The sequence below is a fragment of the Dromaius novaehollandiae genome, chromosome 3 (assembly GCF_036370855.1).
Source record: "Dromaius novaehollandiae isolate bDroNov1 chromosome 3, bDroNov1.hap1, whole genome shotgun sequence".
In the NCBI taxonomy this organism is placed as follows: domain Eukaryota; kingdom Metazoa; phylum Chordata; class Aves; order Casuariiformes; family Dromaiidae; genus Dromaius; species Dromaius novaehollandiae.
This window is the reverse complement of record NC_088100.1, coordinates 84,830,239-84,858,145: the sequence shown is the minus strand read 5'-3', so window position 1 is coordinate 84,858,145 and position 27,907 is coordinate 84,830,239. Positions and strand designations below refer to the sequence as shown.

General features: G+C 38.4%; 1 protein-coding gene across 8 annotated transcripts in view; it reads right to left on the bottom strand.

Moving 5' to 3' along the window:
* Positions 1 to 5,249: 5,249 nt before the first annotated feature.
* Positions 5,250 to 27,907, bottom strand: part of ACTN2 (actinin alpha 2) — an 87,624-nt gene continuing 64,966 nt past the window's right edge. For 5 of the 8 annotated variants that reach the window (XM_064509343.1, XM_064509344.1, XM_064509345.1 and 2 more), the window contains exons 12-21: positions 27,486 to 27,636; positions 21,939 to 22,047; positions 20,979 to 21,119; positions 20,438 to 20,620; positions 18,486 to 18,620; positions 17,839 to 18,018; positions 16,685 to 16,831; positions 10,380 to 10,457; positions 8,009 to 8,167; positions 5,250 to 6,615 (exon numbers count right to left, since the gene is read on the bottom strand). In XM_064509343.1, coding sequence (XP_064365413.1) covers positions 6,457 to 6,615; positions 8,009 to 8,167; positions 10,380 to 10,457; positions 16,685 to 16,831; positions 17,839 to 18,018; positions 18,486 to 18,620; positions 20,438 to 20,620; positions 20,979 to 21,119; positions 21,939 to 22,047; positions 27,486 to 27,636 — 1,442 coding nt within the window. In that variant the 3' untranslated portion in view covers positions 5,250 to 6,456. Of the gene's footprint in view, positions 6,616 to 8,008; positions 8,168 to 9,133; positions 9,200 to 10,379; positions 10,458 to 16,684; positions 16,832 to 17,838; positions 18,019 to 18,485; positions 18,621 to 20,437; positions 20,621 to 20,978; positions 21,120 to 21,938; positions 22,048 to 27,485; positions 27,637 to 27,907 lie in introns of all 8 variants that reach the window. The other 3 variants (XM_026108948.2, XM_026108947.2, XM_064509342.1) reach the window with 2 other exon arrangements.

Below are 27,907 nucleotides of genomic sequence, written 5' to 3'. Positions count from 1 at the left end.
TCTGTTTCCTTGGTTTAATCACAATGTCAGTAGATAGGACCTCAGGGATTTAGTGTCCAACAGCATTGTATCTGGCTTTCCTATTCATCATGGTCACCCAGGCATCCGCCAAACATTACTGGCTGTCTGATTTTGATTTAAAAAATCAGGTTTGCTAAACAGTTTGTTAAAACTGTGGCTGGCTTGGGGTCGGTTTTTTTGGGGGGGTGGGTGGGCAGTGCGTGGGAAGACTTTTGTCTGCTGGAACATTTGTCTTAAATCAATTTCATATTTCCAGAAAATGAACTATTTACATGAACTTCTTTTGCCCACTGTTACTCTTCAGGGCCACTGGTGAAATTCAGGGTCCAACGAAATAAATGGAAAATTTTCCACTGTCTCACAGGAGGCAGGATTTCCTCTCTATTGGATTGCCTACATTTTGTAGGCATCCTTTGGAAAGCTGGCATCATGTCCATATGAGGAAAACAGAAAGGATTATAAATTCTGGCAGGTTAAATGTAAAGAGATAATAAGGGAAACCAAAAAGACATTGAGGAATGGCTTCCAAAAGATATAAGAACAAACAGTAAACCTTTTTTCAAACATATCCAACAGCCTGCTGGAGAATTTATAGGAACAGTGGGTCCTATTGACAAGAATATAAAGAGAGCTCTCAGAGAAGATACTGCTGTAACAGAAAAACAGAATAAATCTTTGGCATCGGTATGTAGTGTCCGCAAGCTCCTGCCCCACAGATCACTGGTGACCAGGAGATCATTCTGGGCACATATGGCCGTACACTTGCCTTGGTTTTACTCTTCCACTGTGTCTCCTATTGGTAACTGTCAGAGCCAGGATACTAGTCTGAGCAGACTTTTGGAATAGCCATTCCATCTTTTTATGTTTTTTTTAAATTATGGTGTGCCTATGTTGCCAGTTAAGCCCCAGCCCCTAGCAGCCCCACACCTTTTGGCAAGTTATGCAAACATTTCTTTTCCTTGACTCCTGACAGCAGACTAGCTAAAAACTGAACATGGCCATGCTGTGTTTCTGGTCTGCCACTAGAGCTCTTCTATACCTGAGCTTCTGACACAAGTAGCCATTACCCAATTTGAAGGCTCCTGTTCAGGAGAGCACATTTTTTTTAATCGCCCCTCCCAAGCACAGAGAGCACTTTAGAGCATTTTTCATTTAAAGCATTTGCTCAAAAGGTATCTTGAAGGGAAGAATGTTTTCATGAATTGGGGCCAAACCTTTGAAATAGAACAACCAAGAGCAAGTAGATGAGGGATGAACACCTGTTAAAATAGCCTCAGGACATTTATACCCTTAGAAAACCTTCAATACATTTGATTTCCAAGTAGTTAAAGCAATATGCCAATAATCCAATTTGTTCAAAGCAGTATTACAGATGCTAATGAAATTTCCAGAAACCTAGGAGACTGGCAGGGGAATTTATTTTAAAGCTTGGAATATGAAACCCTAGTTAAGCTCTCATGCAGAAAAGACTGGGATTGTGGATTAATGTAGCTGTCTTGCTTTATGAGTGAAATGAATGGTATTCCCACTATTGTCTCAGTGTTTAGAAAATTCTTTTTTGTGTGTATATAAACATTCTTTTGTTGTGAATAATAAAGGACTTCTAGTGAAAATATGCGGTTGGTTCCCTAGTTCCACACTTCGACAATCGCTTTAATATAATGTAAATACAGGCTGCTGTTGGAAGGGCTGATTCTACCTTCCCTAGTACTGTGGATATATATTCCCAACCACATGATAACCAGACCTGGGAAATGTTCTATTTATAAATAAATAGGACCACGGGAAAAGGGCTGATAGACTCATCCTTTGTGGGGCTACCTACACCTTGGCTTAAAATTATAGAGGAATCATACATTAAAAAAGAGACTGCAAAAGAAAATGAAATCCAGCTTAGAACAGTCAGTCTTCCTATATTAAAATATTTAGTCTGAAACAAGTAGAATCTCACTAGAATATACTAACAACTATTTGTAGTGCAGACTTAACCCTGGTGAAGTGGTTCCTCAGGACAATGTCCTCAGAACAAGAGCAGAGTGACAAGTAAACAAGCACACAGGCTGATAAACATAAAACTTGGGGAAGAAGGACACAGGGAAAGAACAGGCATTTCAGTTATTCTGAACCCTAGTGAATATTTACCAAGAAAGAAATACCTCAGAGAGCAATGAGGTTAAGGCAACATTAGCAATGATTATACTGTTATACTGTATAATTATTGTAGGTATTGTACATTAAAGCATTCTAGGCATCTCAGGGGAATTTTTTTCTGACTCAGGAAAGAGCCTTTAGGGGGTTCTTTGTGTAATGCATCAAAATGTCCACACCACAATAGCCTCATCTCCTCTGGTGCTCTCTCCCCAGAAGCAGCCAACGGGAAGAACATACAAATCTTGACATAATACAGTAATTTATAGACTGCTGAGCAGTTTTCCCTGGTAAGAAATATGCTAGTCAGGTAATCTAAAGCACAGGCATATTGTGCTAGTCTTTCACTGGCAGGTAGTACACCTGCTTTAATGTCAGTTCCTACTACAACACAAGCTGAGCACCAGATCTTATGTGTAATAATTTTTACTTTGTGCTCAAGATATTTAAATGATGCACTTGACTTCTTGTTTGGCAGACCAGATGCTTCTTTATAAGTACTTTTCAAAAAGATGATTTCCTGCTTTCTGTCTGCATCTATATCGGATCTTCACTGACTTTGCTGCATTTTTTTTTTGGAGAATGACCTCAGGCTTTTTTCACTCCTGACAGTCTAAAACTCTATCTGGCACCAAGTGGCACAGTCTTACTGAAGAAAATGAGGACTAAGGACTTGGATTTGGCAAAATTAAGTCATAAATGTTCTTCAAAGAAGTGGCACCTTTTATCTAAATATTACTCTCTTATCTAAATATTACCAGAGTTGTTCTTACAAGAACACTGAAAAATATTGACACCACTACTAATGTTAGAGGCATGCTCCTAAGGGCCTGTTATTACACTAGCAACTATCAAAGAATTAATTCCTTATCGAATTACTCTGAACCACAAGCTGTGTAGTCAAAAAAGAATATTCTGCTTATCTTCCAAATCCAGCTGCTAACAGGAACTGTTTTCCTCCTTCGCTGAGACCACTTGTATCTGGGATAACCACTATAGACACCAGGAACAACCTAAATAAAAGTGCATGGTCCCCTCCAAGAAGCAGACAAACTGAACGGGATGTTCTGATGAAAATATAAGCCACTAGGAGCAGCTCTGGTGCAAGCTTTTTTTTGGCCAGTACGTAAGAAATGAAGAACAGCTGAAAACCCTACTTATGAAAAAAGGATGTACGAAGGTAGCACAGAGCTGACAACACTGCCTTTTGCCTGCCTCAGCGCCTTGCTGAAGAACATTGGCTGAAAATGATTACGGCAAAATCAAGATTTTGACAGAAGTTTTTCAAAGAACTGTTGTATCCACCTAAAGTCACGGAAGTCATCTGTCTTACAGTCATCAAAGCAACTGATAACCTTACTGTCTTTCTGGATTTTAATTTATTCTATATCCTTCATTCATATGATCCTAAAAAATGCTGTACCTTCTCCTGTTGCACCTTGATTTGGCCCTTGTGATTAGTACATTCATTACGGTGGGCTCAATTACATTTTTATAGGAAAACTTTAGTTTGCTGCCAGAATGGTATGGACAGAAAATGCCACTGAAACCACTGCTTCCCAGTGTGAACAGAGTGATTCAACAGAAAAATACAACTGCCAGCTACTAAAGATGGAACCTTAGGGAAACAGGAAATCTCAGTCGCAGACCCACAGCCCTGGAACCTGACCACAAAATACCTTAAAGACCATGAGCTTTACCCAGTTCAGGGTAAAATAACAGAGCTTACTTATTTAACTTAGTTACCCTAAAATTAATTAATGCTGGGAGAAAGAACTTTATGATGCATCATTTTTTTACATGAAAGACATATTACAGTAACAAATATGGCATCACGTTTTTAAGCAAGTACAGATGGGTAATTAATCCCTGCAGCTGTCTGCTACTGGTTCTGTTCACTCTACTGTAGAAGTTAGAAACCTGATATGGGAATAAAAAAATTACTTTATAAAAGTCTTCTTCTCTTAGTGCTGATAATGTTATCTTTCACCTGCTTTGATCAACAGAGCATTTAGCTAAAGGATGAATTTAGAAGTCTCTTCCATGCTATCAAAGATAAAAAGAGTATCACAATATAAAAATCAGCAGGTAAAGAACATGGTATCCAATTGGAGTGTCAGTTATAAACTGCCTTTGTGCCAATTTTTAGTAAAATCCTGTCTCTAAGACCAAGATTTTACTTTTGTGCCCAGTTTGGAAGTTTCTTGCTTTATTGTTCCAATTACATTAAACTGTGACAATGAGAGATATACAGATTTATTTTTTAAGAGGATTCAGCCTGCCCACAGTCATTTGGCTGGAAATGCCATTGCTCTACGGAAGATCTTCCCAAACTTAGTTTGTACAGGCACTGTCATCACAAAAAGAGAATTATGCTGCACCATGTCAGCATCAGCAGTGGCGGGAGCAGCTTCTGGCTGTGTGTGATGCTGTTCACGCACTGCAGATGTGATTCTAGCCCTAATTTTTCCTCTAAGCCCTCTGCTGGCCTCTGTACACAAGGAGAAGAAAGTTATTTGGCCATTGCCCATCTCCAGTGGGATTGTTTTGAAGCTGCTCACACCATGCACACCTTAACTTTGGGATGCCTATTTTGGGATTAAAACTATATACAGAGTGAGTATTTTTAATGCTTCATGTTCATAGATTTCAAAGCAAAGGCTAATAATGCAAAAGTGTTATTACCTATTTACACATGAGGAAAAAGAGAGATACAGAAAGATTACAACCAACACCCTCTTCGGAAGTATTAGTGGCCAGGTTTCATTGAAATCAACCTAAGCTAGGAGTCTAATAAGCTTTAAACGTCTGTGCTTGGATGTCTTGCCTAATGCAGTTAGGTGGGAATGCTGTCCTACTCACTCTGAGCTCCATCTCACTTCATGAGGCCTTACCTGTCCCTCCAGCACATGGCGCATGTTGTTCACGACAACACAATTAGTGTACTGGTTACAGAAATACATGACATACATTTCCATTTTTTTTACTTTCAGCAGGTTGAAAACCTCTTTTAATGTACAGAAATATCGCCGGTTCTTGGAGGAAAACAGTGTATGACTGCCAATGACAGAAGTCTCATAAGGTTTTGAAAAGCAGACTTTATTTAATAGGCACATCATTGCTTTAATAGCACTGGGCTGCACAGCTCACTTCACCTTTTGTGAATGGTTTTGCTTGATTACATTGCATTTCTTCAGTGACAGCAGGATTCAAGTAAAAAAGTTACTGCTTTTACTTCTCTATCATTTCTCAAGATGGAAAAAAAAACAGTAAAACAACTAGCGCACAGGAGCGGAATACAGACAGAACTGCCTGCGATCCCGCAGAACTCAAGACAAACTGTAATTTGAGCACTGTACAGTTAAAGCTGCAAGACAACTACACTACATTTGCTCAGATGGGATTTTGCTTATGCAGAATGGAGATGAATGTTGCCCACTAATACAACAAGGGACTGGCTTTCATATACTGAGAAACAAAGACTGTCCAACACAGACAAGAATGAGGGTTTCAAAACAAAACAGCTCACATGAATTAGCTTCTTTATTTCTTATTATAAAAGTTGTACTCTCTCATCTGTAAAAGTTAAAGGATTAAAAGAAAAGTACTGCTTACAGAACTCTAAAACTGCAATTTAATCAGCTTTTCAGCTGTTTCCTCCCTATGTTACAATTCTCTGTGATAACAGAAAACCATCTTTAAGAGACAAAACATAGCATTCTGAATTATTTCAGTGATTAAGGAGTTACTTGGTTGATTTTTTTATTCCCTGAAAAATTGCATTTTAATGTTTTGTTAAATTCCACCAGTAGTAGCATACAAAATCATAAATCATTAGAGAAAAAATAATACTATAGTGTGAAAGGAAAGAGCGTTATTTTAACATAGTTTTATGAACATGGTAAAAGAAGCACATATGGCATTGAGACTTTTGAAAATGAAAAAAATAATTTGTGAATCTTAAGAATTTAAATTTAAAGTGTTCTTAGGTTTTACAATTTCTTTTCTCAGTTGATATTCCCAAAGTTAATATCCTGGAATTTGTTTTCTCTTCAAAATATTTTCTAGCATTGTATAGGATAGACAACCTAAAACCAACAATGCAGAAATCTATGCGTGCTGCACACTTTAATATACACTAGTTTAGTTACTAGCACTTTACACTGAAGGTACCTACTGTATTTGTAAAACTCATTTTTAAATAGGCTTGCCAAAGCTTTTGAAAAGCAATCTGGGAAATCAGGTGGGTATTTTTAGTGTCTAACATGAATACGGTCAATTACAGAATTAGAGGTCGCTTTCTCCATACAGTGCTGATGAAAAAGAGGTGTAATCCAGAGCCCCAGGAACAGAACCTGGGCCAGTGTAGGGAGGCATCCTCTTGATGCAGTACTGAGCCTGATCAGGAGGCAACTCTCGACGTAACTCATCTGCCAGGATATAAGGCTGGGGAGGGAAAGGGATTGACAAATTCAGTATATATTATTCGAAGACACAAAATATTTTTTGTAGCTGTGATTAATAAACTTGGACGTCCTGCCTATTTTCCTGAGACCAAAATATTTTCCTTGGTTAACTCCACCCTTTATGATAAGTTGAAGGGGACATTCTTATCAACAAACAAACCGACTAGGTCAAAATCCTCAGGCTATGGGACTGTGTATGTTAGCCACTGAGCACTGTGCAGCCATGGGTAGACTGCTACTGAGACAAGAACTCATCCATGAATAGCTAGCTTCTCAGTATCTCTAGAGTGCATTACTATCCCTTCTGCAATGACAGGACAGACACATTTTCAATTAGATCCTGTTAGTTTCAATGTCATAATATATTTATAATGAAAGATGCATTATTACTCTTAATGGTTTGCATTTATGAAATAAAAGATACTCTCTGACACTGTTAACAGACTTGACATTACTTAAAATAACAATATAATGAAAACCTTATTTTCCTGGGACCTTGGCTTTCATCTTCCACACAAATTTCTGTTGAGAACATGTCTGGAATTCAAAATGTGGTCCACAATAACTGAGATCACAAAATCAATATAAAAGGCCAGACTGAAAAAATCAATAGAGCAACCTTGGGCAAATAGATCTGTATTGCTGTGATCTCTCCTTTCTCCATAGTACAGGATTAGTTTCCTGGCAGCATTGTTTATCGCCCTTACTCCTCCAGAAGAATTTTGCTGCTATTGTCCTCCCTTTCATCTTCATACACCACTCACTGGTGGATCTGGCTGTGGGGAGGAGAGCATGCTAAATTTCCTTTAGGAGATGAGTAAGAAACTCGCTCCCCCCATGTACCCAGTAACTAGAGAAGGCCTCCTCCTGCTTCCTTCAAGGGTAAGGCAATACCACATTACCTCACCCAGCTGAACGGTCACGACCTGGCTCCCAAAGGTGTAGTCTTACACAACTGATGCAGGCCATGTTACTGAGGCCATGTTACAAACTCTGCATGAAACATCCAATCAACACTATTACAAGGCAGAATGACTTCCCCTCTAATCCAGGCTGCTGTGTGGAAATAACCTGGGATACAGTATATCCATTATACAGACAAACTAGTTTTTGAGCAAATATTGTCTTAGATGTCTAATGTTTTGTTAGCTCTTTCTGATGTGAGGGGATACAGACCACATCTTGAAATCTGTACATATTGCAGCTAAGCATCTTGGTTCCAATCGGTGCTAAAAGGCAAGTGCTTTCTCTTAAGTCTTACAAACTGAAAGCAAAGCTTCACTATTACTAAACACTTTGTAGGAGACTTTCAGCAAAGAAGGGCTAAACAGGATAGCACATGAATCATTACAGCCAGCAGCATGATGACTGACCTTATCTGAAGCAAGGATTCTGAAAGAAGCGATCACTTGTTCAGCCGTGTCTGTGTCCGCCGTTTCTCTGGTCATGAAGTCAATGAAGGACTGGAAAGTGACAGTTCCTTGCCCATTGGGGTCAACCAGAGACATGATTCGGGCAAACTCAGCCTCACCCTTTCACAGAATCCAAAACAAAGAAATGGTCACCACAGTATCAATCTCCGGCACTCTGCCTCTCTGACAAGCCCGTAGGGATTGGTGGTTACAAAATCTTTAACACCTCTTACTGACTTAGGGACATAAATGTCACAAACAGCCAGTGAAATCTGGGATCTTAAATGCCTACCCCTCCCTCTTTTGCAAAAGGATTGATGCTTTTGAAAAAAGCATTCTTTGTCCTAAAGAAACAGTATGCATCTTTCAATTAACTTTCTGTAAACCCCCCCTGCCCTTCCTCCCTCAACTCCCTTAATGTCTGCTTAACCTGTTCTAACTTAACACTTCATTTCTCACCCCTTCCTAAAATCAGTTATGTTCCCATTGTAATCTAGGTATTGCACAGGACGGAGGAAAGATACCCTGTGAAGCAGTGCACATGCAGACCCACTGAAGAAGGCAGAGAAACAGTTATGCAAATATCATGCCAAATATAGGACAGTTCAACATAGGCTAATCTTTTTTTCTCACAAAAAAGTGTGAATACTTTTGGAAAAATTAAAATACATAAACAGATGAAGGAAAAAAGCACAACCCTCAAAGCTAGCTTACAATAATTATGAGAATTAAAAAGCATCAAACTCATTCTTCCTCCTGCAAATAAAAAGTTAAATTTTATATACAAGGAGAAAGAAAAATATATATTTTCATTTAATCAACTGTAAATTTCAACTTTTTAGGTTTCTTTTAATTCAAAGAGCCATGCAGCAGACCATAGAATATGCTTTTCAAGTGTCTAGTTTTACTTTTAGCTTCCTTTTAACCATTTGAAAACAGAGAAAAAGCAAACAAACAAGGAACTACTGTATAAAGTATGAATTATATTATTAGTATTCTGTCAACATAAATAAGTTTTAGTGTTTCTGTGGTTAATGTTACAAGCTGTAAGCAAAGTCCATTTTCATTGTATCTTAAAATTCATACCAAATCATAACCCATTGAAATTAAGCAAGCTCTGAAATCATCGTGGTCCATCAGTCCATTCTTCCTCTATTGATCAAAACAACATAAGGAATATAGAAAGGAAGGTTTGAGGCATCCAGGGTCATTTCCAGAGTGACGGTAAGTTTAGACCATTGGGAAATTGGATCCAGTGTATGAACAGTATTCATTGATATTGCCCAAGCAGGTCACCAGGAGCATCATCAGTTTTAAAGGAGGAAGACGTAGCTAACAGATTACACACAGGAAACGGACATATTCACCACAAGGAGTAATATCAGGAAAGGTTTGGGGTAGACAGAAGGAAGAAGAGGATGTGAATGAGACAGGAATACACAGAGCACAACCAGAGAAGATAAAGAGAAAGGCAAAGAGAAAAGTTTGTTACTAAACTAGCCAAAGTCAGAAAATGCACAAGCTGCCTGCCTGATATGCAACATGTTTTGAAGGTTCTGCATAAGATGGTTTATTGACTACAGGTGTAGTTAAAAACTGTCTGAAAATAGTGTATCACTGACTATTTAAAATACTGCATTCCAAGGCTAACATAGGTGCATGATGAGAAGTGTGGTTGAAGTACAGGAAATAAGTACAGTGACTTTCCTTCTTCTGCCTATAGGCTAACAGGATTTGGACTACAGTAGAGATAGCACATGGGCTTAAAAGATGAGACTTGCAAGACTTAGTACAAAGAGAAGGTGGTCACTGGAAGACCTTTTATGACAGGAGGTTGCTCGCTTTTCCGAGCAATAGCATATATGTGGCATTTCTGGCTCAGAGATGAGTAAACACTAAAGGGCATTATAATAAGAAGGAATATAAAAGGTTCCTCTGTGTTGTGATGTTGTGATCTAATACAGTGGTTTGGAGAAAATCATAATCTAAATCAAAAGAGAGCAGTAGAGAGCTTGGGCTGAGTCCAGGGAAAGGAAAATGAACAAAAGTCTGGGTGCAAGAAGGACAGCAGTTATCTATATTTATCCATTAGAGTCCAAATAAAACATCTGAAATCAAGTAGAAAAAGCAACCTGGCAAAACTTCTAGAAATGCACATCATAAAAAAATATGGCTCTGAGGGATGCTGAGAATCCATCTAATCCAGTTGTCTTCCCAGAGGCAGGATCTTTTTAAAGCATTCTGACCAATACATTGGAGTTTAAACCCACAATCTCTTTGGTTATTATTATATTGGCCTATGTGAAAACAGAATAGCATCATTTTCCTCTACCTGCAGGTCATTTCCAACCTGTCCTAGACTGATGAGGCAGGCTTTAAATTCATCAGACTGCAGCTTGCCAGATTCATTCTAGCATCCCATCACAGGTCATGCATTTGGAAGGTGAGAGGGAAGAAAGAAAAATCACAGATTAGGTTAGCTGATTAGTAGAGAACACACTACACTTGTATTAATGACCATGTTTTTATATTAGAATTTCACGGACCGTTTGTATCCATACATGGCACTGTATTGCCATGAGTTACATAAAAAGTGCACAACTTTCATAGTCTCATGCTTTAGGTTTGTTCTTAGTGGAGGAATGTCCTTACTTTAATGACAATGTTAAAGCTGTGCTTCCTATACAGATGCATTTTTATTGTTTTTGCTGATAAGCCCCTTTTTATTCTACTGAACTACCCTTTGCTTCCTTCATTTTCTATTGCCATACAGCATATGTGAGATGCATTAAAAACATTACTGAATCCGGACAAAACCTTTCTTTCCCACTCAGTTATTTTCGTTACTTCCCTCTTGATCTGATAACATTATGTAACAATTGGATACGCATATCTGAAATAAAAGAGAGTAAAAGTACTAATCAATTGATTTCTTGCCTAGATCTAAAAGAAACTGATAACTGTCATCACTTATTTTCAGTGTTTTGACCTATACAGTAAAGTTTTGCTTTGGAAACTGACTTTTAAAAAGCCCTATTGAATTCCAGATTAAATGGCTCCTAATAACATCAGATCAAACTGCATTACTGTTTTGAACCAATTATTTTTCTCTTTTCAGGCCAAAAAGTTCACGCTAACTTCTAAAAACCAGACTGGCTTTTCTTTTTTTTCTTTCTGTTTATAAAAATGCATCCTATCGGAACTGTATTCCAGACTGAGTTAACATGTATACAATTAAGGAGATGTTCCTAAATTGGGAAACTGTTACCTTTATTGATTTGACAGACTGACAGTTTGCAGAAGATCCAAGGTTTTGTGTGTCTTGTATATATTAGAAAGGAGTTTGGCTGATGAATTTATTTTTGAAAGATAACTTCTACATAGTTATGCATAACTAAAATTACAGGAGTTTTAACAGATGCATTGGGTTTATTTCATAAATTAATAGGATAAAGTGGTGCTTTATTAAGTTCATGACGCCAAGCATTTTTGACATCTCATGCTGTTATTATTTTGACTCCCTCTGCATCAACCCCCGCCAGCTCCATAAAGAGAAGATGAAAAAGAGCAGTGTGAAGTTGATGACACGAGATAAAGCAAAGCTACAAATCTGAAGAAGCATTTAGTTGAAAGCCATAATCACAGTGAAGTTTTTCCTCATTGGCTCTGCTTTATGGGATAATTTCTGCTGTAACGTACAGTATTTCAAAATAGTTTATTACATCATTCACTGAGAATGTTAATTCAGGCTGGCTTGAAACTCTCCAAAATCATTCTGGAGGCAGGCTGCAGGAGTAAGTCACACCAGAAGTGAAGTCAGTTCATTTTACTTTATTTCTAAAGCAAACAAATGTATGACTACAAGCAAAACAATATAAAAATGGGAGCTAAGAGCCAAATCCTGTCCCTCCTCTTCTACAGGAGTTGGTAGAGGAACCTACTATTACTGAAGTACACCCGGGGAGGAGGTGGACAATGTGCACGTGAGCTCCGTACCTTGCCACACGTGGCAGCTGTAGTCATGCAACAGGTAGCTGAGGGCAGACGGGGTGAAGAGGAGACCAGCAGATCTCTCAAGTAACAATTTGCTCTAGGGGAGGAGTGCCAGTGTTGTGCTGGAGCTCACAGCTGCCATCTGGTTAAGCTGGACTCCCCAATGGAGGGTCCAAGTAGTCCCACCATATGCTGCAGTAAGATCTCACATTCTTGTAGTGATTTTTTTCATCTGCATGATATATGGCATAAAATGGCATCTCTGCCATGGCTGTGTATCAGAGCTGCATGGCATACAATTTTGCAACCAAATCATATATCCTATGTAAGGGCTTGCTCATTGGGAAATAGTTCTTCATATTTATTTGTATTCTTTACAGACCAACAGTAAGCACTGAAATGAGTTTTTTAAAGTTTTTTGTCTTGTTCATCATTTCCTGCCAATACAAGGTAAAACACTGAAATCTTCCATATTGTTTCATTGTAAGTCCCCAGAAATCTGTTATTTTTCCTGTGTGATTTATATGTGACGATATACAAAACAGCTTCTGAGTCGAAGTAATACGTTCTCAAATACGTGCTTCAGTTTTCTGAATGCTAATTGACCTGCATAAGCCTGATCAGGAGGTTCCTTTAATAGGGAGCTCTTGTTTTTGTTAGTAAAATGTAGGGTAGTATGATGCTATTGTTCTGCATGCAGACCTCCTACTTAAAATCTGTAGTTTGCACAAAAATCAACAGTAGAATATGTTAACAGCCATTAGGATATTACATGTAAAGCAGCTGCAGATATTTTATCACATGCTTTGCAATCTTATTTAGAATTTACTAAACATGCTGAATCTGAAAGAGGAATCTCTGCATAAAAGACCTGAAAACCAGTGACTGACAACAAACTATGTCAGTCTTCCAGTTTGTCTGTGTACAGCGATTCAGCTATGCACCATTTTTGAACATTTTAAAAATTCCTCCTGTGATTCAGACATGGTGTCCTACTTTCTTTTTCTTTTTTTTTTTTTCTCTATGCAGTCACACAAAAGAGGGAAATATACCAGCACTGCTAAAGATTCATATATACACCTAGAACCAGACTGTGCCTTTAGGCACAGCTTCCAGCAAGGAGTAGTGAGTAAACAGCAGCTTCCCCAGGAACAGCCTCTGGGGTACCATGCATACATGCTTGCTGGAAACAGAAGAGCCTACAGGGCTGCCCCCATGCCCCAAGAGAGAGAGTGTATATTTATCACTGGCCTTCAACAAGGATGACTTGTCACGCTTTCTGTGCCAGCACAGCTGTGCTGGTGGAGGTGCTGAAAGAAGCACCAACTGTTTCTGCCCTTGTAATTCTTATATGCTCGTTGCCCACTTACTCAGTGCAGTTTGCAGGTCAAGGGCATGTAGCCCCAAGTAAAAGCTTGTAAAATACGAAATAGCTTTCTTTCTGATATTCAAGATGTAGAAGCCATTTAGAGCAATTTCACACAGTTATTCAACTCTCCTTCAAAGGGTTAACAGCTGCAGCATTAAGCCCCATAACAGATTATAAGATATAAGATTATTATTTTTTGTATATTTTCTGTCTGGAGAGGGAGAAAGGGGTTCCTTCCTCAGATTTGTAACCAAAGGAGTTGTTTTTAGAAGCAGCCTATAAAAAGCTGTTAGATTTATGTGTTTTGAAATACATTCTTTTAAAATGGAGAAGGGAGCAACTCTGCACATTAATACTTTGATGGCATCCTCAACGCACACTAAGAGTCAGACAGTAAGATCTGTCTTAAATTGGAGAAATGCCATGGAAGTCAGAGCTATTGCATGCATAAATGATTCTGTTGTGCTTATGCATTTAAAGCCTACTTGTCTGGGACAATATTAATTTTCTGAATCTTTTCTGGTTGTTCATCATTGTGAATTGCAGTCTTTCAGTGTATTTTTTAACTACCTCATGCATTCAGAGATGCTGTTAAGAACAGAATTATTATATACAATGCTAAATGCCAATTCCATCTTACATGGAGGACTCAATGTTTTTCATGTTAGTGCTTATGTACAGGTGATCCAGTTTCATCTTCATTTGTATTTAAGGTAATCAAGTCCATAAAAGAATCCATTTCTGCCCTCTCTATCTAAATTCCAAGTTTTCATATAGGACAGAGGAGGACATAAAAAAGAAAAACAAGCCTCCCTCATTCCAACAAAATTGTTCAATGTCTCCTTCTAGCCTGTGTAGATTGGTCACACCTGCCTATTAAATTACACTGTAATTCAATTAGTGTAAGACTCTCTTTTATCAGTGTTTCTGCTGTCTGTCCCCTGCAGAAAGTCTGGCTTGACAGCGAAGTGTTTTTAGATCTTAAACTTGCGTGATGCTACTAAGAACATAATTACTGTATTGTGTCAGTCCAAAGGTCCTTCTAGACTACTTTCCTATCTTTGATGCTAAGGGAAGGAGTATAATAATGGGGTGCATATGCAAAATGGTCATCCCTTAAGGCAATCCTTCCAGGCCTTTTTTTTAAGGCTTTTAGATTATATCTGTAGAGGGAGCAGGTAAGGTGTTCAGCTCAGCTTGCAGTCTTGGCAGGTTGCTGAGGCCACACAAGCTAATGGAGCATCTCCTCACGCCTCTGACCTGTCTGCTCAGGTTTCCTGTGACAGAAGCAAGGGCAGAGGGGACACTTTGCACAGCTGTGTCTCATTTCAAACTGGAGAAAGGGGGCAGCCAGGGGTAGATGGGAATCTAGGAGCTGGGAAGCACTTGTGTTGCACATTATTGTCATAGGACATCTCCAGCCTGCCTGCAGCTACGTGACATCAGCACCTCTCGCAGGCCCTGTCTTGCAGCTTTTCCTAAGGCCTTGCTCTGATGTATCCTTTGGTATCTCAAAGTCTTTCCACTTCTGCAAAGCCTAAAGATCCATAACGATAGGGCTGGTTGCTGTAGGAATAAGCTTGCCCTTGCAAGACCTTCTGAGGCATCAAGAGATGCCCATAATATCTCCTCAGTAGAATGATAAAGCCACTGAACCAGCCTTGCTGCCACAGTTGCAAAGAACTCATCTCTGAACTATGCTGATATTGGGATGCTAGAAATGGCTATTGAGTGTAAGATATACTAGGATTCAACCACCTTGATTCTTTATTCTTAGGGAGCTGTCAGATTTTTGTGCAAAGTTCCTCGTTTCCATTAATACGGTCTTTTAAATACTGGTGTGTAATTTATGCAGGCCTGGTGTTCTGTCTGCTTTGAATAGCCCAAATTGCTCAGTTATCTGCTCCAGTGCATTGAGAAAGCCATTTAGTATGTTACTTCCTTCCACCTCAGGAAATTTACCTCTGCTTCTGTGATATTCTCTCCTGCTTCCTTAGCAAATATGAAAAGGAATTACTCTGCATTACAATCACATTGAGATTTTGCATAAAATCTGTCCCTGATTCCTGTGTAGCTAACGTTTTCTATGCTGTGTGTTTCCTGAAAAAGCAGAGATTTGGGAATTCTGCTTTTCTTCCTAAACAATTAAGGATAGCCAAAAAGATTTTTAGCAAACTGTGACTATCAGCATCCAACACACATCAAGTATAAGTCCAGGTATGGGCAAACATTCTGGATAGAGCTGGTCAAACAGGATGTCAGTGAAAAGGAAAGCCAGTCTTGAGAATAGAACTGAAGGAGAAAAGTGGCATTTTCCTACAGCCTCTGATGATTTGAAGGAACCAACCCATCTGATAATAGAATGGTGGTTAAAAGTCAGGGGTTAAGCACGGTCTGATAAACACAGCAACCTGTACTGAGATAAAGGCAACAGCTTGGTGTTGTGTTATGGTAATCTTTTTTAATATTTGAAATGAACTGGATATTGAAGTAGGGTTTTTGTGAGCACAGAGCCAGCAGAGCTGCTAAACTCATGTACAGATGGTTCTCCAAATGGGAATGTCAGTTCCCTGTCTGTAGGTATTTTGCTTTTGGGTCTATCAATAGCTATCTTTTTAACTCTTTATCCATAAGTACTGTGTAAATCACAGGAGAGACTTAAGTTTCTTTACAACAGTGTTTTCATTCCTACTTTTTTGTTCATTCTAGATGACTGACACATACAGTCTCCCATTCCCGACTCATATCCAGAAAAATAAAGGATTTTCCTTGACAGCTATCACTGCCCCGACTATATTCCCTACAGATCTATTTTTGGGAGACAAGTTGTTATTTAAAGAAAAAAAATATTGTAATCCATGTTACATCTAAATGAAAATTTAACATTTACATTTAATGAAACGGAAGCCAATGGCAAGCACATAGAACGTGCTGTACTGCCTTAAAAAAAGGAGGCATATTATTTTTCAAAACACTCGGAGATATCCAGTCCTGTTTGAACAAATACTCAACCATATTCAAATACTCAACCATATTCACTAAGTACAATTTTTCATTACATTTAAAGACTACAAATTAATCTTTAAAGTATCTGCACAATGCTATGATTTTATAAAGATATATATGCTATTTTAACTAATCTTTATTACTGTTTTTGAAAGAGTCTACTCTTACTGCATTTAGTGTTTTTTGAGAGGATTTCATTTGGAATAGAAAGAGACTTGCTTTTGGAAACAACAAATATTGTTAGAGGAGAAAAAGCAGGAATACTGTACCCTGTCAAAATGATTGAATGATGCTCTGAATTCATTCATTTGTTCCTGGGTGATACCCTTGGCATCTCTTGTGAGGATCTGAGTCTCAACCTCATTGATAGTTCGAGCAATGGTGGTAAGTAGGAGCTCCCATCCAACACGGATGTGCTACAAGAGAGAAAACACTGATTTATAAAGGAATAAAATATATTCTTCTAAGACTATTAAAAGTACAATAAGCAAAAAAAACCTCTACATATTTACGTGGCACCTTTTCAGTACCACTGACAGCATATTATGATCAAGAGTCATTGATAATAAAATAGGTCTTCAGAAAAATATGGAATTGGTTTCTAAATGGGTACTTCTTTAAGCAAAGTGTTGCTAGCTTTTATTCTAGACCATCAGACTTGGGTTTGAGATCTGTTATCTTCCGTAATCTCTGTTTAGCCAGAGGAAGTATTTGACCAGCACTGTTCCCAGCATTCCCAGTTTCAGCCATTTTCCTACATTCTTTAAATTAGCAGTCTCAAAAGTCACTTTACAAATATGAGAAGTTTGCTTTAAAACAGAGGAGGTGTCTCCTAAGCAAAATATCTCTCACAGAAGCTTCATCAGGACTGGTGCCTTTACTGGTAATCTGTAAATTCTCATGGCAAACTAGTAAAGAAGAAACATTGCTTTGTCAAAGCAAAACAAGCCACTACTATTCAAGGAAAATAAGACAAGCCATGATGAGGTGTATTTTCATTTGAATTTTTTGGTCATAGGAAATTATAAGAGCGATTAAGCAATACTCTTTATGTTCCATTAAAAAACATATAACAATTTCTGCCACATCTTTCTCAGACCCAGGAAGAGCTCTTTAAAATATCTTATGCTTCAGACATGCAAACAGCCCCTACTCAGCTTTTGGCCATCCTCAGCAGCATGGGGAAAAGTGACAAAAAACACAGTGTTTTAGAAAATAAGAGCAGCAGTCTTGTGACTTCAGCCATAAGCCATTGCTGGGACACACTGAACCTTACAAATTCATTCAGACTTTCTTATAAGACTATCATAAAATCTGCCGAATTCCATCCTCTGTTGCAGTCCCTTCAGATCAGGGGAGGTAGTTACAGGACACAAGAGGGCAGAATAAACATTAACAAATACAAAACTGACTAAATGGCTACCTCCATAGTATAGTTGGTGTGCTTGTTGTCAAACACCAGGGCTTCTTGTATAAGCTGATGATCTCCTTCCAGTTTGTCAATATTGGTTTTATAGTTGATGATATTGTGCTCATATTGCTTCAGCTGATTCATCTGGTCCTCCAAAGGCCCCGTCATTTCAATAGAGCTGCGGGCAATTTCCTGTCAAAAGAAACAAAGAACCCCCACCCCAAAATCTAAGCTTTGGATTTGCTGATTTTCTGAATGTTCACATAAATATGTAACATTTTCAGACTAAGATACAATAGTAATAAAACCTTCATATGAAAGACAGGATGCATTTTACTGAAGAAAGCAAGTTTCAAAATAAATGTGGCACATTTATTTTTGGAATTAATATTGAAATCCCTGGATCCTTCTGAAAAGAGCAGAAGCAAAACAATAATCATCTAGCGATTGATTTTTTCAAAGGTACATCTCCTGTTCACCATCAGGGTACACTTGCACAGGCTTGCACAACTTTCAAAATCATCTTAAAAGGTGCTAATTACTTCAGGATCAAAAAGCTGGTGAACTGTCATGGAGATTGCTGATGTCCTGCATACGTAGCAGAGGAAAATGATAAAACGCTTTGTTCATCAGCTTCTGTTTGAGGGTCTGACACTCACCTCCATCTTGGTCTGGATCCATGGCCCAATGACGTTGGCCTGAGCAGCAAACTGGCGACGTAGGCGCTCATTTGAGTGCTGGCGGGCTAGCTCCTCCTGCAAGGATTGATCCCTTTGAGGCACCAGCTGTTTCACCTGTCACAGTGTGAAAGAAAGTGTGAGCAGACATGACTGTATACTTTCAAAACAAATAGAACAAATAAGACTACAATTATTCATTTTGCATATTGGTCTGAATACTGATATCAGAAGAAGCCAGAAACGTGATCACTAATCTGTTTACCCAGCTAATATAAGTACTTGCTAACACAGTCTTGGGCAGACTGGCCAGAGAGACTGACGTGTAGTGAGAAGAAATTCTCACCTCTGGTGGGATTCAAGATTAAGATGATTTAACTTTAACTCAGTTACAGAGCTGGTACTTTGTTTTTCTTTTGAAACACAGGTCATTCTCAATCTCTAAGCAACAGCTCTAAGAGTTATCAGTGCAAAACATTCATTCAAGCAGAGCCATTAAGACAGGATAACAAGAGGTATGTTCCGTCGTCCATCATGCATCTCTGAAAGTCCCTAATAGGTTGCAATTGCTTTTCTTGGCTTACTCTTCTTGATTGCCCTGGGAGATTTTGTATTTAGTCCTTATTGCTTGGTTCTCATAACCCACTAAAAGCATGTTCTCGTTCATATGAATTTATGTATGGTAATATATGGTAATATATTTCCAAATATATGGTAAATTTGTATGTTCTACACATTCATTTACCTTCAGCTTATTTTCTCTCTTGGTTTCTAATAAAATAAACTTTATGTGATGACTCTGGGAGCCTCTTTTAAATCCCTCTGCAGTAATTTTTTAATGCATTAGCCAGTTTCAGTCCAATTGGATTGAACATTAGAGGGCTCAAAGATGTTACATTTTTACAAGTTTCATGAAACTGGGTAGAAAACCCAGCAGCAGGGTAGAAGAGACCCACAAACCAGTGTTTACACTGAGAAAAAGAGAGTAATCATTTTCTGTTCTGTTGGTGGGCACCCCCTGGCCCACCTGCTGGCCAGCCACCAGTTCTGCACTAGCCACAACACATGCTTCTCTTGCCCAGCCAAGAAGATAAAAAAGTACATAGGTAATACGGAGTAATGGGAGCAGGGGATATTGTGAAATGGGCCTAGCAAACATGGAAGAGAGCATAAGATAGCATAAAAAGAGAATGTGTGAGAGGGCTGATAAGAGATACTGCAAGGACTCAGTGCTGTGGTAATGGCATGCACAGAATATGAGCTGGACTAGTCATACACAAATAGGAAAATACAAGTGGCTCTGGACTAGGAGTGAGGTATAGGATACAAATCTATAGAAAGGTAGCTTCATTAGTTCCACTGTTCACAGAAACCTTACTTTAAATGCAAATCTGAAATATGACCATCTCAAAGTGAAATCTCTGTGCCTTTTGCTGTTAACTTCGAGAGAAATGGTCCCTACAACAGGGCATTTATTCTCTATGTAACTATATATCCACAGGACTGAAGAAAACAATTGTAATTTAGGAGACTGTAATTCTATGTTATAATTAATATGAAACTACTGAAATATTTTTAAATGTTTTGTATCATGAAAACTAACATAAAACCCTATTTCTTCTTTCATCTCAACATTAGGTACTCAAATGATCTATTATTTTTACTTTATGTAATGGATGCAAAATTTGTTCAATATGCTTTTAACCTAATCTTATGCTGCCACATCTTTCTGCTGTCCATATTTGTAAAGATTTTTAAGAATTAATTTTTATTTTGTGCCAGTTTCAACAGTTTTTAACTACTGATAGGCTTATCGTGACATCTGAGGATCTAGAATAATTAATAGATTTATTATAAAGTTTTCTGAATATTCTCAGTATTTGTAACCCAGAATAATATGTTATAATGTCCTTTCTGCATTTAGCATACACTACCTTTTCCCACTTGGTACGGATTTCTTCCACAGTTACAGTGCTGTAAGGATTGCTTGAGCTTATTCTCATGTTGTAACTCTGAATAACTTTCTCAACTTCATTCTGGATTGACAGTATGGCCTGTCTTTCACCATCCGCCTCTGGCAAAGTAGCTTTAAACTGATCGTGTGCAGAGATTAAACTCTAAAATGAGAAAGAGAGAAGGAAAGCATGAAAACCTTAATGTTGCTCCTAACATCTTTAGGATCTGCTGTAAGTAAGCACAGTTCACCTCACCCTCTGAAACACCCTGTCTACATGCATCTGTCTAATTTAATTAAAAAGCCCTCATTTTATCAGGGCCATCGTTTCCTCTATGATCTCTGGAATACTCTTTCATACCAATAAAGAATGAACCCTATTTATAATACAGAAGACATCACAAAGAAAATGTCAAGGCAGGATATGTTTTCTTCTCACACATGTTGTATTCTACAAGAAGGAAAAAATTCCTTTCTTGTCTTCCCTTATGACTGTAAGCCAAAAATAGACAACCACATACCTGAATTTCCTCTATGCTATGAACAATAAACATGTCCTGTAGGTCTTCCATAGCACCTTCCATCCAGTTGTTGAAAGGAGCAGCTCTTTTGGCAAACTCCAGGTGAAGCTGATCAATTGTTTCCAGCAATTTCTCTGTCCTCTGTACAGGTTGGGAAAGGTACATTCCTTTGTTACTAGGGCACAAGCTAACTCCAAGCACATATCCATGCACAAAACTATGCCTCATTTTTTCAAAAGCTACTGATTTTGTTAACTGATTTCACCACTTGCTTGAAACACACTGAATATTCTCATTCAATGCAACAGGGCTAATTGCAATAAAGTTACTTTTGTATCAAACATGTTAAAAGGGGTATATGGCTTTGAAGGATAAGAGGTGAAATTATTTTTTGTCACTTCTGATATTTTAAGTATTTTTATGCTATTATGATCTATCTGCAAATGAATTAAAATCTGCTAATCTTGCTTTAGCAATTTCTTGTAAGTATAAACAGAAGGAGTTAGACATGCGTTTTCCACCTAGGCAAGTGTATGTGTGACTCCCTTTTTTCTTAAAGAACATGGCTTTGGAATACTCACTACCAAAAAGTTCACCCAGTACTGGCCATTATCCCATAACTCACCTGATTTATGTTCAGACAAGTAAGAAAAGGTAAGTGCCTAATAGATTTTATTATTCTTGCTGGGCATCAAATTCCCAAAGAGTGGTGCTATAAACCACATTCCATTTGTTGCTGCTTTATAACTGTCCTTGGCAGCTGAGCACTGTAAAATTTGTTCTGAGCAATTCAATCTGTTTGCAAATGAAATCACAACATTGAAATGGAGGTCTGAAGAAAGGGTTTATTCCTGTTTGCATTCCACAGTGGACACTCAATAGCACTGCCTCCAGATCATGAACAAAAGGTTTCTTTGCCCCCACCTCAATTGAGCTGCTGATTGTTGTTGTGCAGTTTACCTCCAGTGCCTCTCTCCTTTTCTGAGTAAGTGTTCCCAGTCTGTCCCATTGGTCACATATCTTTTGGCATCGATCATTGACACTTGCGGCATCATGATAATCCAGTTCACTGAGAGAGAGTGAAGACACAAGCCTGTGTGACTTTCTGAGAGACAGGAGCAAGTTGCACATTCTGCATCCTTTTCCACTGGCCCTTAGTAATTCTTCCCCTGTTTTTTGCAATATTTCTCCTCCAGCTAGGCAAGTGTTGCAGTATTGCCATGTGTGATCTAGGCATTCAACATTTTAAGAACCACAGCACAAGAACAGGATCAACCTCCTCTGTTGTGAGAAAAATCAAGTGTCCATCTGTGATCATTAAGGTGCCTAACCATCAACATCATCTCAGCTTTTCCTGTGGCACACAGCAATTTGATCTCCTGAAGCCCAGAATGCTTCAGTCTGGGGCTTTATCAGGTTCTTGGAGCTCGGTACAGTGTTAAATTAAATGGCCTGAGATATAATAGTTTCATTTTAAATAATGCAGTGATCCTTTCCAGCCTTGTAATCTGTGAAATCATTTACCTGAGAAACATACTTCAGTTTGCATTCCAGGCATAATCCCTCTCTCACAGGCCTGGCCATACTAACAGAAGCTGCCCAGATCTGGGGCACAGGGAACAACTTTCATCATTCTTTCCAGGAAAACCTTGCAGAGCTACAACCTAGGACAGGCTGGTTCAGAAGGAACAAACATCTCCAGACCCAGGTATGCCACCAGCACGAATCAGTGCACACACAGAGGAGGTAGCAGCTAGCATTGCTTTCTTACCTGCTGAATAGGTTATATTATGCTGCCAGAAAACGACTTATTCTGCCTAAGATGTGCAATAACTTTTCAAGGCTCTGTTTTGAAATTCTGAGCTGAGTCTGTCTCAAATCAAGTTTTGGATCTCAGTGACAGATAAGCCCCTCAGTTCTGCTGCAGCCTTCATGACCATAATAAAATACATGTGCTTGGCACTTCGGAAGCTCACTTTTATCAGTGTATCATCATCCACTGAATTTAGCTCTTGGCTGCTCCTTGAGGACACCTTGCACAGCACTAAGCATTCCAGAGATTGTATTTATGTGACAGCATGACAACATGAAGCTAAGATTTATTCTAAGGCTTGAACAAGACATTAAATGAGCATGACTAAATTAAAAATTTAGGCAAATTCTGTCCTGACGCAGAGAAACATTTAAGTATGAGCTCCCTTTAAGTCACAAAAATAATAGAATTTGTTCCCTTCTTTTGAACATTCTTCTTTAGACAATTGCAAGAGGAATGTACAGATCACTTCTTCCAGTAATTTAGTGAATCACAGTGGACAAAATGAGAACAGAGGTAGTTTTCCTCAGCGAAGCTACAACATAGGCCAATGGCAGACAAAGTCAAGAAATAGCTGAACCATTCTGTTAAGAAGAGGCTTCAGATATACTGCAATCAATTGACTGTTGAAAGTGAAGAATGCTAAAACAAGGAAAAATATAATGCCATAACAACTTTAAAAAATAGCAAAACCAACCCAAAATTGTAAAAGTAGAACTGCTATGTATAAGGAGGAAGCTGCTAGCAAGCCATCCTACACAAAGTCTCCTTATCTCTAAAACTTGCTTCCTCCTCTGGAACAAGTCTTTTTGTTAGCCTCCAAGGGATACAAAAAAAGCCATATATTTATGAAGAAATTGTAAGTCAGAAGCATGGAGCTTTGGATTAAATGGGTCGAGACATATTTTGCTGCTATGACTTTTTGTCTGGAAGTTATTTTTTTTTGCACTACAGCATATTGAGACTATTAGGTGATGTTCTTGTGTGAGCTGTGAGCTCACTAAGTAGATGGGATGTGGAGATTTGTATTCTGGGGTCTTTAAGCATACTAAATCTAATATACCAGAGTATGTACAGGATGTTTTTCCAGATATTCCAGGTCATATCCTTGAGACTACTGCAAATATTATTTCTGGTTCAGTGGATCACTTATTTCCTTTTGTCAATTAGGATAAGGGCAGGTGTCCTTCCGTGAGAGTGAGGGACTGATTCAACTCTGATCACAGTCCTGGAAGGTAATGTACAACATTCCTCCACCAGCTCTACCAGGGAGATTCAGTCACTCCCCACAATACCTCTGCTATCCTGTTTCTTCCTGGGATTTTAATATGTGCTGTGGACAAATAGGTAGGAGAATAACATTGTCAAGACAACTTTTAAAAAGAGCACCAGTGGGTCAAAAATCATAAACTAGATCACCAGGTGGCATTAATCAGTGTAGCTCCACTACCTTTCTGGGTCTGCCATAGCTTACTTCCAATAAGTGCATTATATGCATCAGAGAACTTTTATGCTTGAAGCAGGAACAGAGGAAGAAATAACAACTTATAGGAGATTATTTACATAGAAATAAAACACAGGTTTACATTTCTTGCTCTATTATTTTTTGTATCTCTCTCCACATTGAAACTGTGAAAAGATTAGATTTCACATTTTTGTAAAAAGAAGTTTGGCTTATCATGCATAAACACAGCACTGCTGCACATAATATTAATAAAGCTTCCAAGGGAACAGTCATTTCTATTTATTTGGTTATTCGAAATCTACAGGCTTTGGAATTTAAAAATCAGGAAGCTATTTCTTTTGTTCTCACAAGTAATTAAATGTTATCCTTACAGAATTAAAAATTTAAGCAGATTTTGTCCAGAGAAGTGTTTAAGTGTGAGCTCACTTTAGGAAGAGTGATAGTAACACGAAAATAACCTGCTGAGCAACATGCTTCAGCACTGATTCAGAATCAGGTTTATGTTAATCATGCGCGTATGCACAATTTGAGACCAGGTTTCCAAAAGCAAAAGGGCTCTCCTAATCAATCTATGTTATAGTCTCACATAGTGGTTGTCTTGGCTGAAAATAAGTTGCAATAGTAAAAGTGATGAATATGCAAGCAACTACGTTCAATAAATTTTGTCTTGATGATTAAAAACATTGGAATGAGCACACAGGACCATAAATTAATACAGCTCCTTGTAGTTCGTCTCATTCCAGTTCTATTTAGCATTTACTATGTTATAAATGGCAAATCCCATTTTAGAAATCCCTCACTCTTCTTCCAGCTTTGTATATGGCCCCATCCAAGCCTTATCATGCCGCACAGCCAAGGATTTCCAAGTCTATACAGGCTGGCACACCATGATCTTACAGCAGCATCCAGGCTGGAATGACCTGCGTGCACACGCACAGATCCTCTATCTAGACAGCATCAATCAACAAGCTTTTAACAACTTTAACCTTTAGCTCACAGTGGACTCAGCTGCTGCAGCAAAAGATATCAGAGCAGACAGTGAACTGTAACTGGTACAGTTCAAGGTCACACAGCAATTGTTCACCTTCAAAATAGCAACATTAGACAGCCAAGAGATGACTAAAAGAAAAGGTATGGAGATGTACTGACTTGGAATTTAGACACAGATGATGATGACTTCTGTAAGGGCCTGATCCAGTGACCAAAGAAATCAACAAAAAGACACCTGACATTGACTTCAGTGGGCTTTGAATCAGGCACTAACGCACATTTCTCAGCATTCAGATGTTAGCTCAGTCTTCCTAAAAAAATATGACTGGCGAAAGGAACTAGCATTTTCCTCCATAATTTTAATGGTGGTGTGAGAAACTGTGGATAAATAATTAAAAACAACATTTAAATAGAAGCTGCCCATTTGCTTGCAGCTAATAATAAAACTTGGGCTTTATTCAACATCCTTCATTCAGTGCTCTCCAACGGCATCAGTCCGAGCTGCTGAGCCTTAGTGAAGCCTTAGGCTCAGAGCCTTAGGACCTGATAGCCCCATCGTATGGATGAGCAGAGAAGTGAAGGAGAGCATCTCTTACAATGATCTTCAGTACCATTGCAACCCAGGCCACAGATAAGTTTAATTTCACACAACAAATCACAGAAACAATAGAGAAGAGAGAACCCTAAAACAGGATACAGTGTTCACTGGCCTCACCAGAGGTAAAGGACACAGAGTTTAAAAAGCTGGTAGCAGTTGCTGTACTATGTATACTACATATTCAAGGTTTCCCATGACTTGCAAAGCTGAAGCTGAATTAACAATGTTAGGTATTTCAGAAACTTTCTGTAATATAAAGAGGAGCAATGACTCCACACCAGAGAGGCCTATAGGTCAGGGTAAAACACAAGGTGTTTCACAAGCTGAAATAGTGAAATCTGCATAGTCTGTATCCTTCACACTTCTTTCACACTAACTAAAAAAAAAAAGTACTTACTCTGCCAACTGTGCTCTACTTAGCCTCCTTTAAATAAACTTGAAAAACAGAGGATTTTTGTTCTAGATCCATTTTAATGACATAGTTTCTGCTGCTATCAGGTATGAACTACGTTTTTAGATAGCTCTTTGATTTTTAAATTATTAGTGAATTTGGAGCTGTTTATAAGTTATAGTCCTTTACAAAGTGAAAAGAGAATGTTTTTTAAGCCTTGCTTTTTGAGTAGCAATTGTTTTGCCCATTTAAGAAGTTGAGAAGCTGAAACCTGGGGAGCTGATGCAGGAAGCCAGGGGTAGGAATCTGAGTACCTTTATGCTGGCTCCTGTTTTGAGCACTAACACACATTTGTTTCTCTTAGCTTTACAGATTCATACTGCAGATTTATACTGCAGGTGAGCAATGAATTTAAGTATCTGCCAAATGTTAAGATCAGGAGTAGTGCCACTGATTTGCAGGACAAAAAAAATGCAATCAGCTAGAGTAGATTATAAAATCAAATGTGCTTTCTTTGGGTATAGTATGTTGAATGAGCAAGTGTTGGTCCTATGACTAAGTTGCAAGAGCTGTGGGTGAAAATTCTTGCTCTCCTACAGCTGGCTTGTGTAACCTTGAGCAAGTCATTTAGCCTCCACATGCCCCACTGCCCTTCCAGTAAAAGGGAGACAACAGCAATTCCCAATATCAAAGGAAGAAATTGCGAAAGTAAGTATATTAGAGACAATAAAATCTTCTCATTCTTGTTACTGGAGAATAAAAGTGTAATGCATGGCCCACCAACTATAGAGACGATAATTTGGGGATGTGAACCTTTTGAAATGACCTATATACTTGTGGGAAAATACTTGATTTTAAAGTGAAAATGCTTGATCTGTAATTTGTTTTCTAAGGTGAACAACTCATAGCCAGCATCTCTCTGCAGACTATATGAACTGAGAAATAAACACCTCCAGCATCTCCATCACAACACACAATTTAACTCCTCAGTAGATCTAATACTAAAAGCTCACTGTTAAGTCAATTTAGAATTTTTTTTTTTTTGAGTAACTGTGGTCAGTTTAATATCTATATTTGATTGGGGGTCGGAAGGAGAGGAGGGGAAGGTCTCAGTGACCAGCTCAGATAATATACTTATGAAGCTATCTCTGGAATTCTAACATTGGTACCTATGACACTATCGAATTCACTGGAAAGAGTTTATCACAAAGTTAAATGTCAGCAGCTGCAAGCCTTTAAATGGAACATACTTCAGCTCCTGGGCAATGGCAGCGATCTGTTCCACCCTGTCCTGGTGAGCAGCCAAATCACTCTCAAAAGCTTCATGTTTCCTCAACATAGCGCGAACTTCTGTCAGAGAAGCAGATTCATAATCCTTCTGAAGTAAGATCTGCTCTTTGCCTGAAAGGGAAAATTAAATATTAGTAACTTTTTTACTAATGTATTTATTAGAACAATTGCAAATTTAGACAATTTTTGTAACTGAGGCATGTTCACTACCACACTGTGATGAAAGCCTGACCCCACAGAAACCAGTTGCTAATTGTCAGTGCAATAGTTTTGGTTAGGAATATATGTTTTTCAAAGACCTTTCAATAATTCCTTTATTCTTGCAGAGGCTGGTTACACTGGCCTCAAATAGCTAGTATTACATTGCTTGAGAAAGTGATAT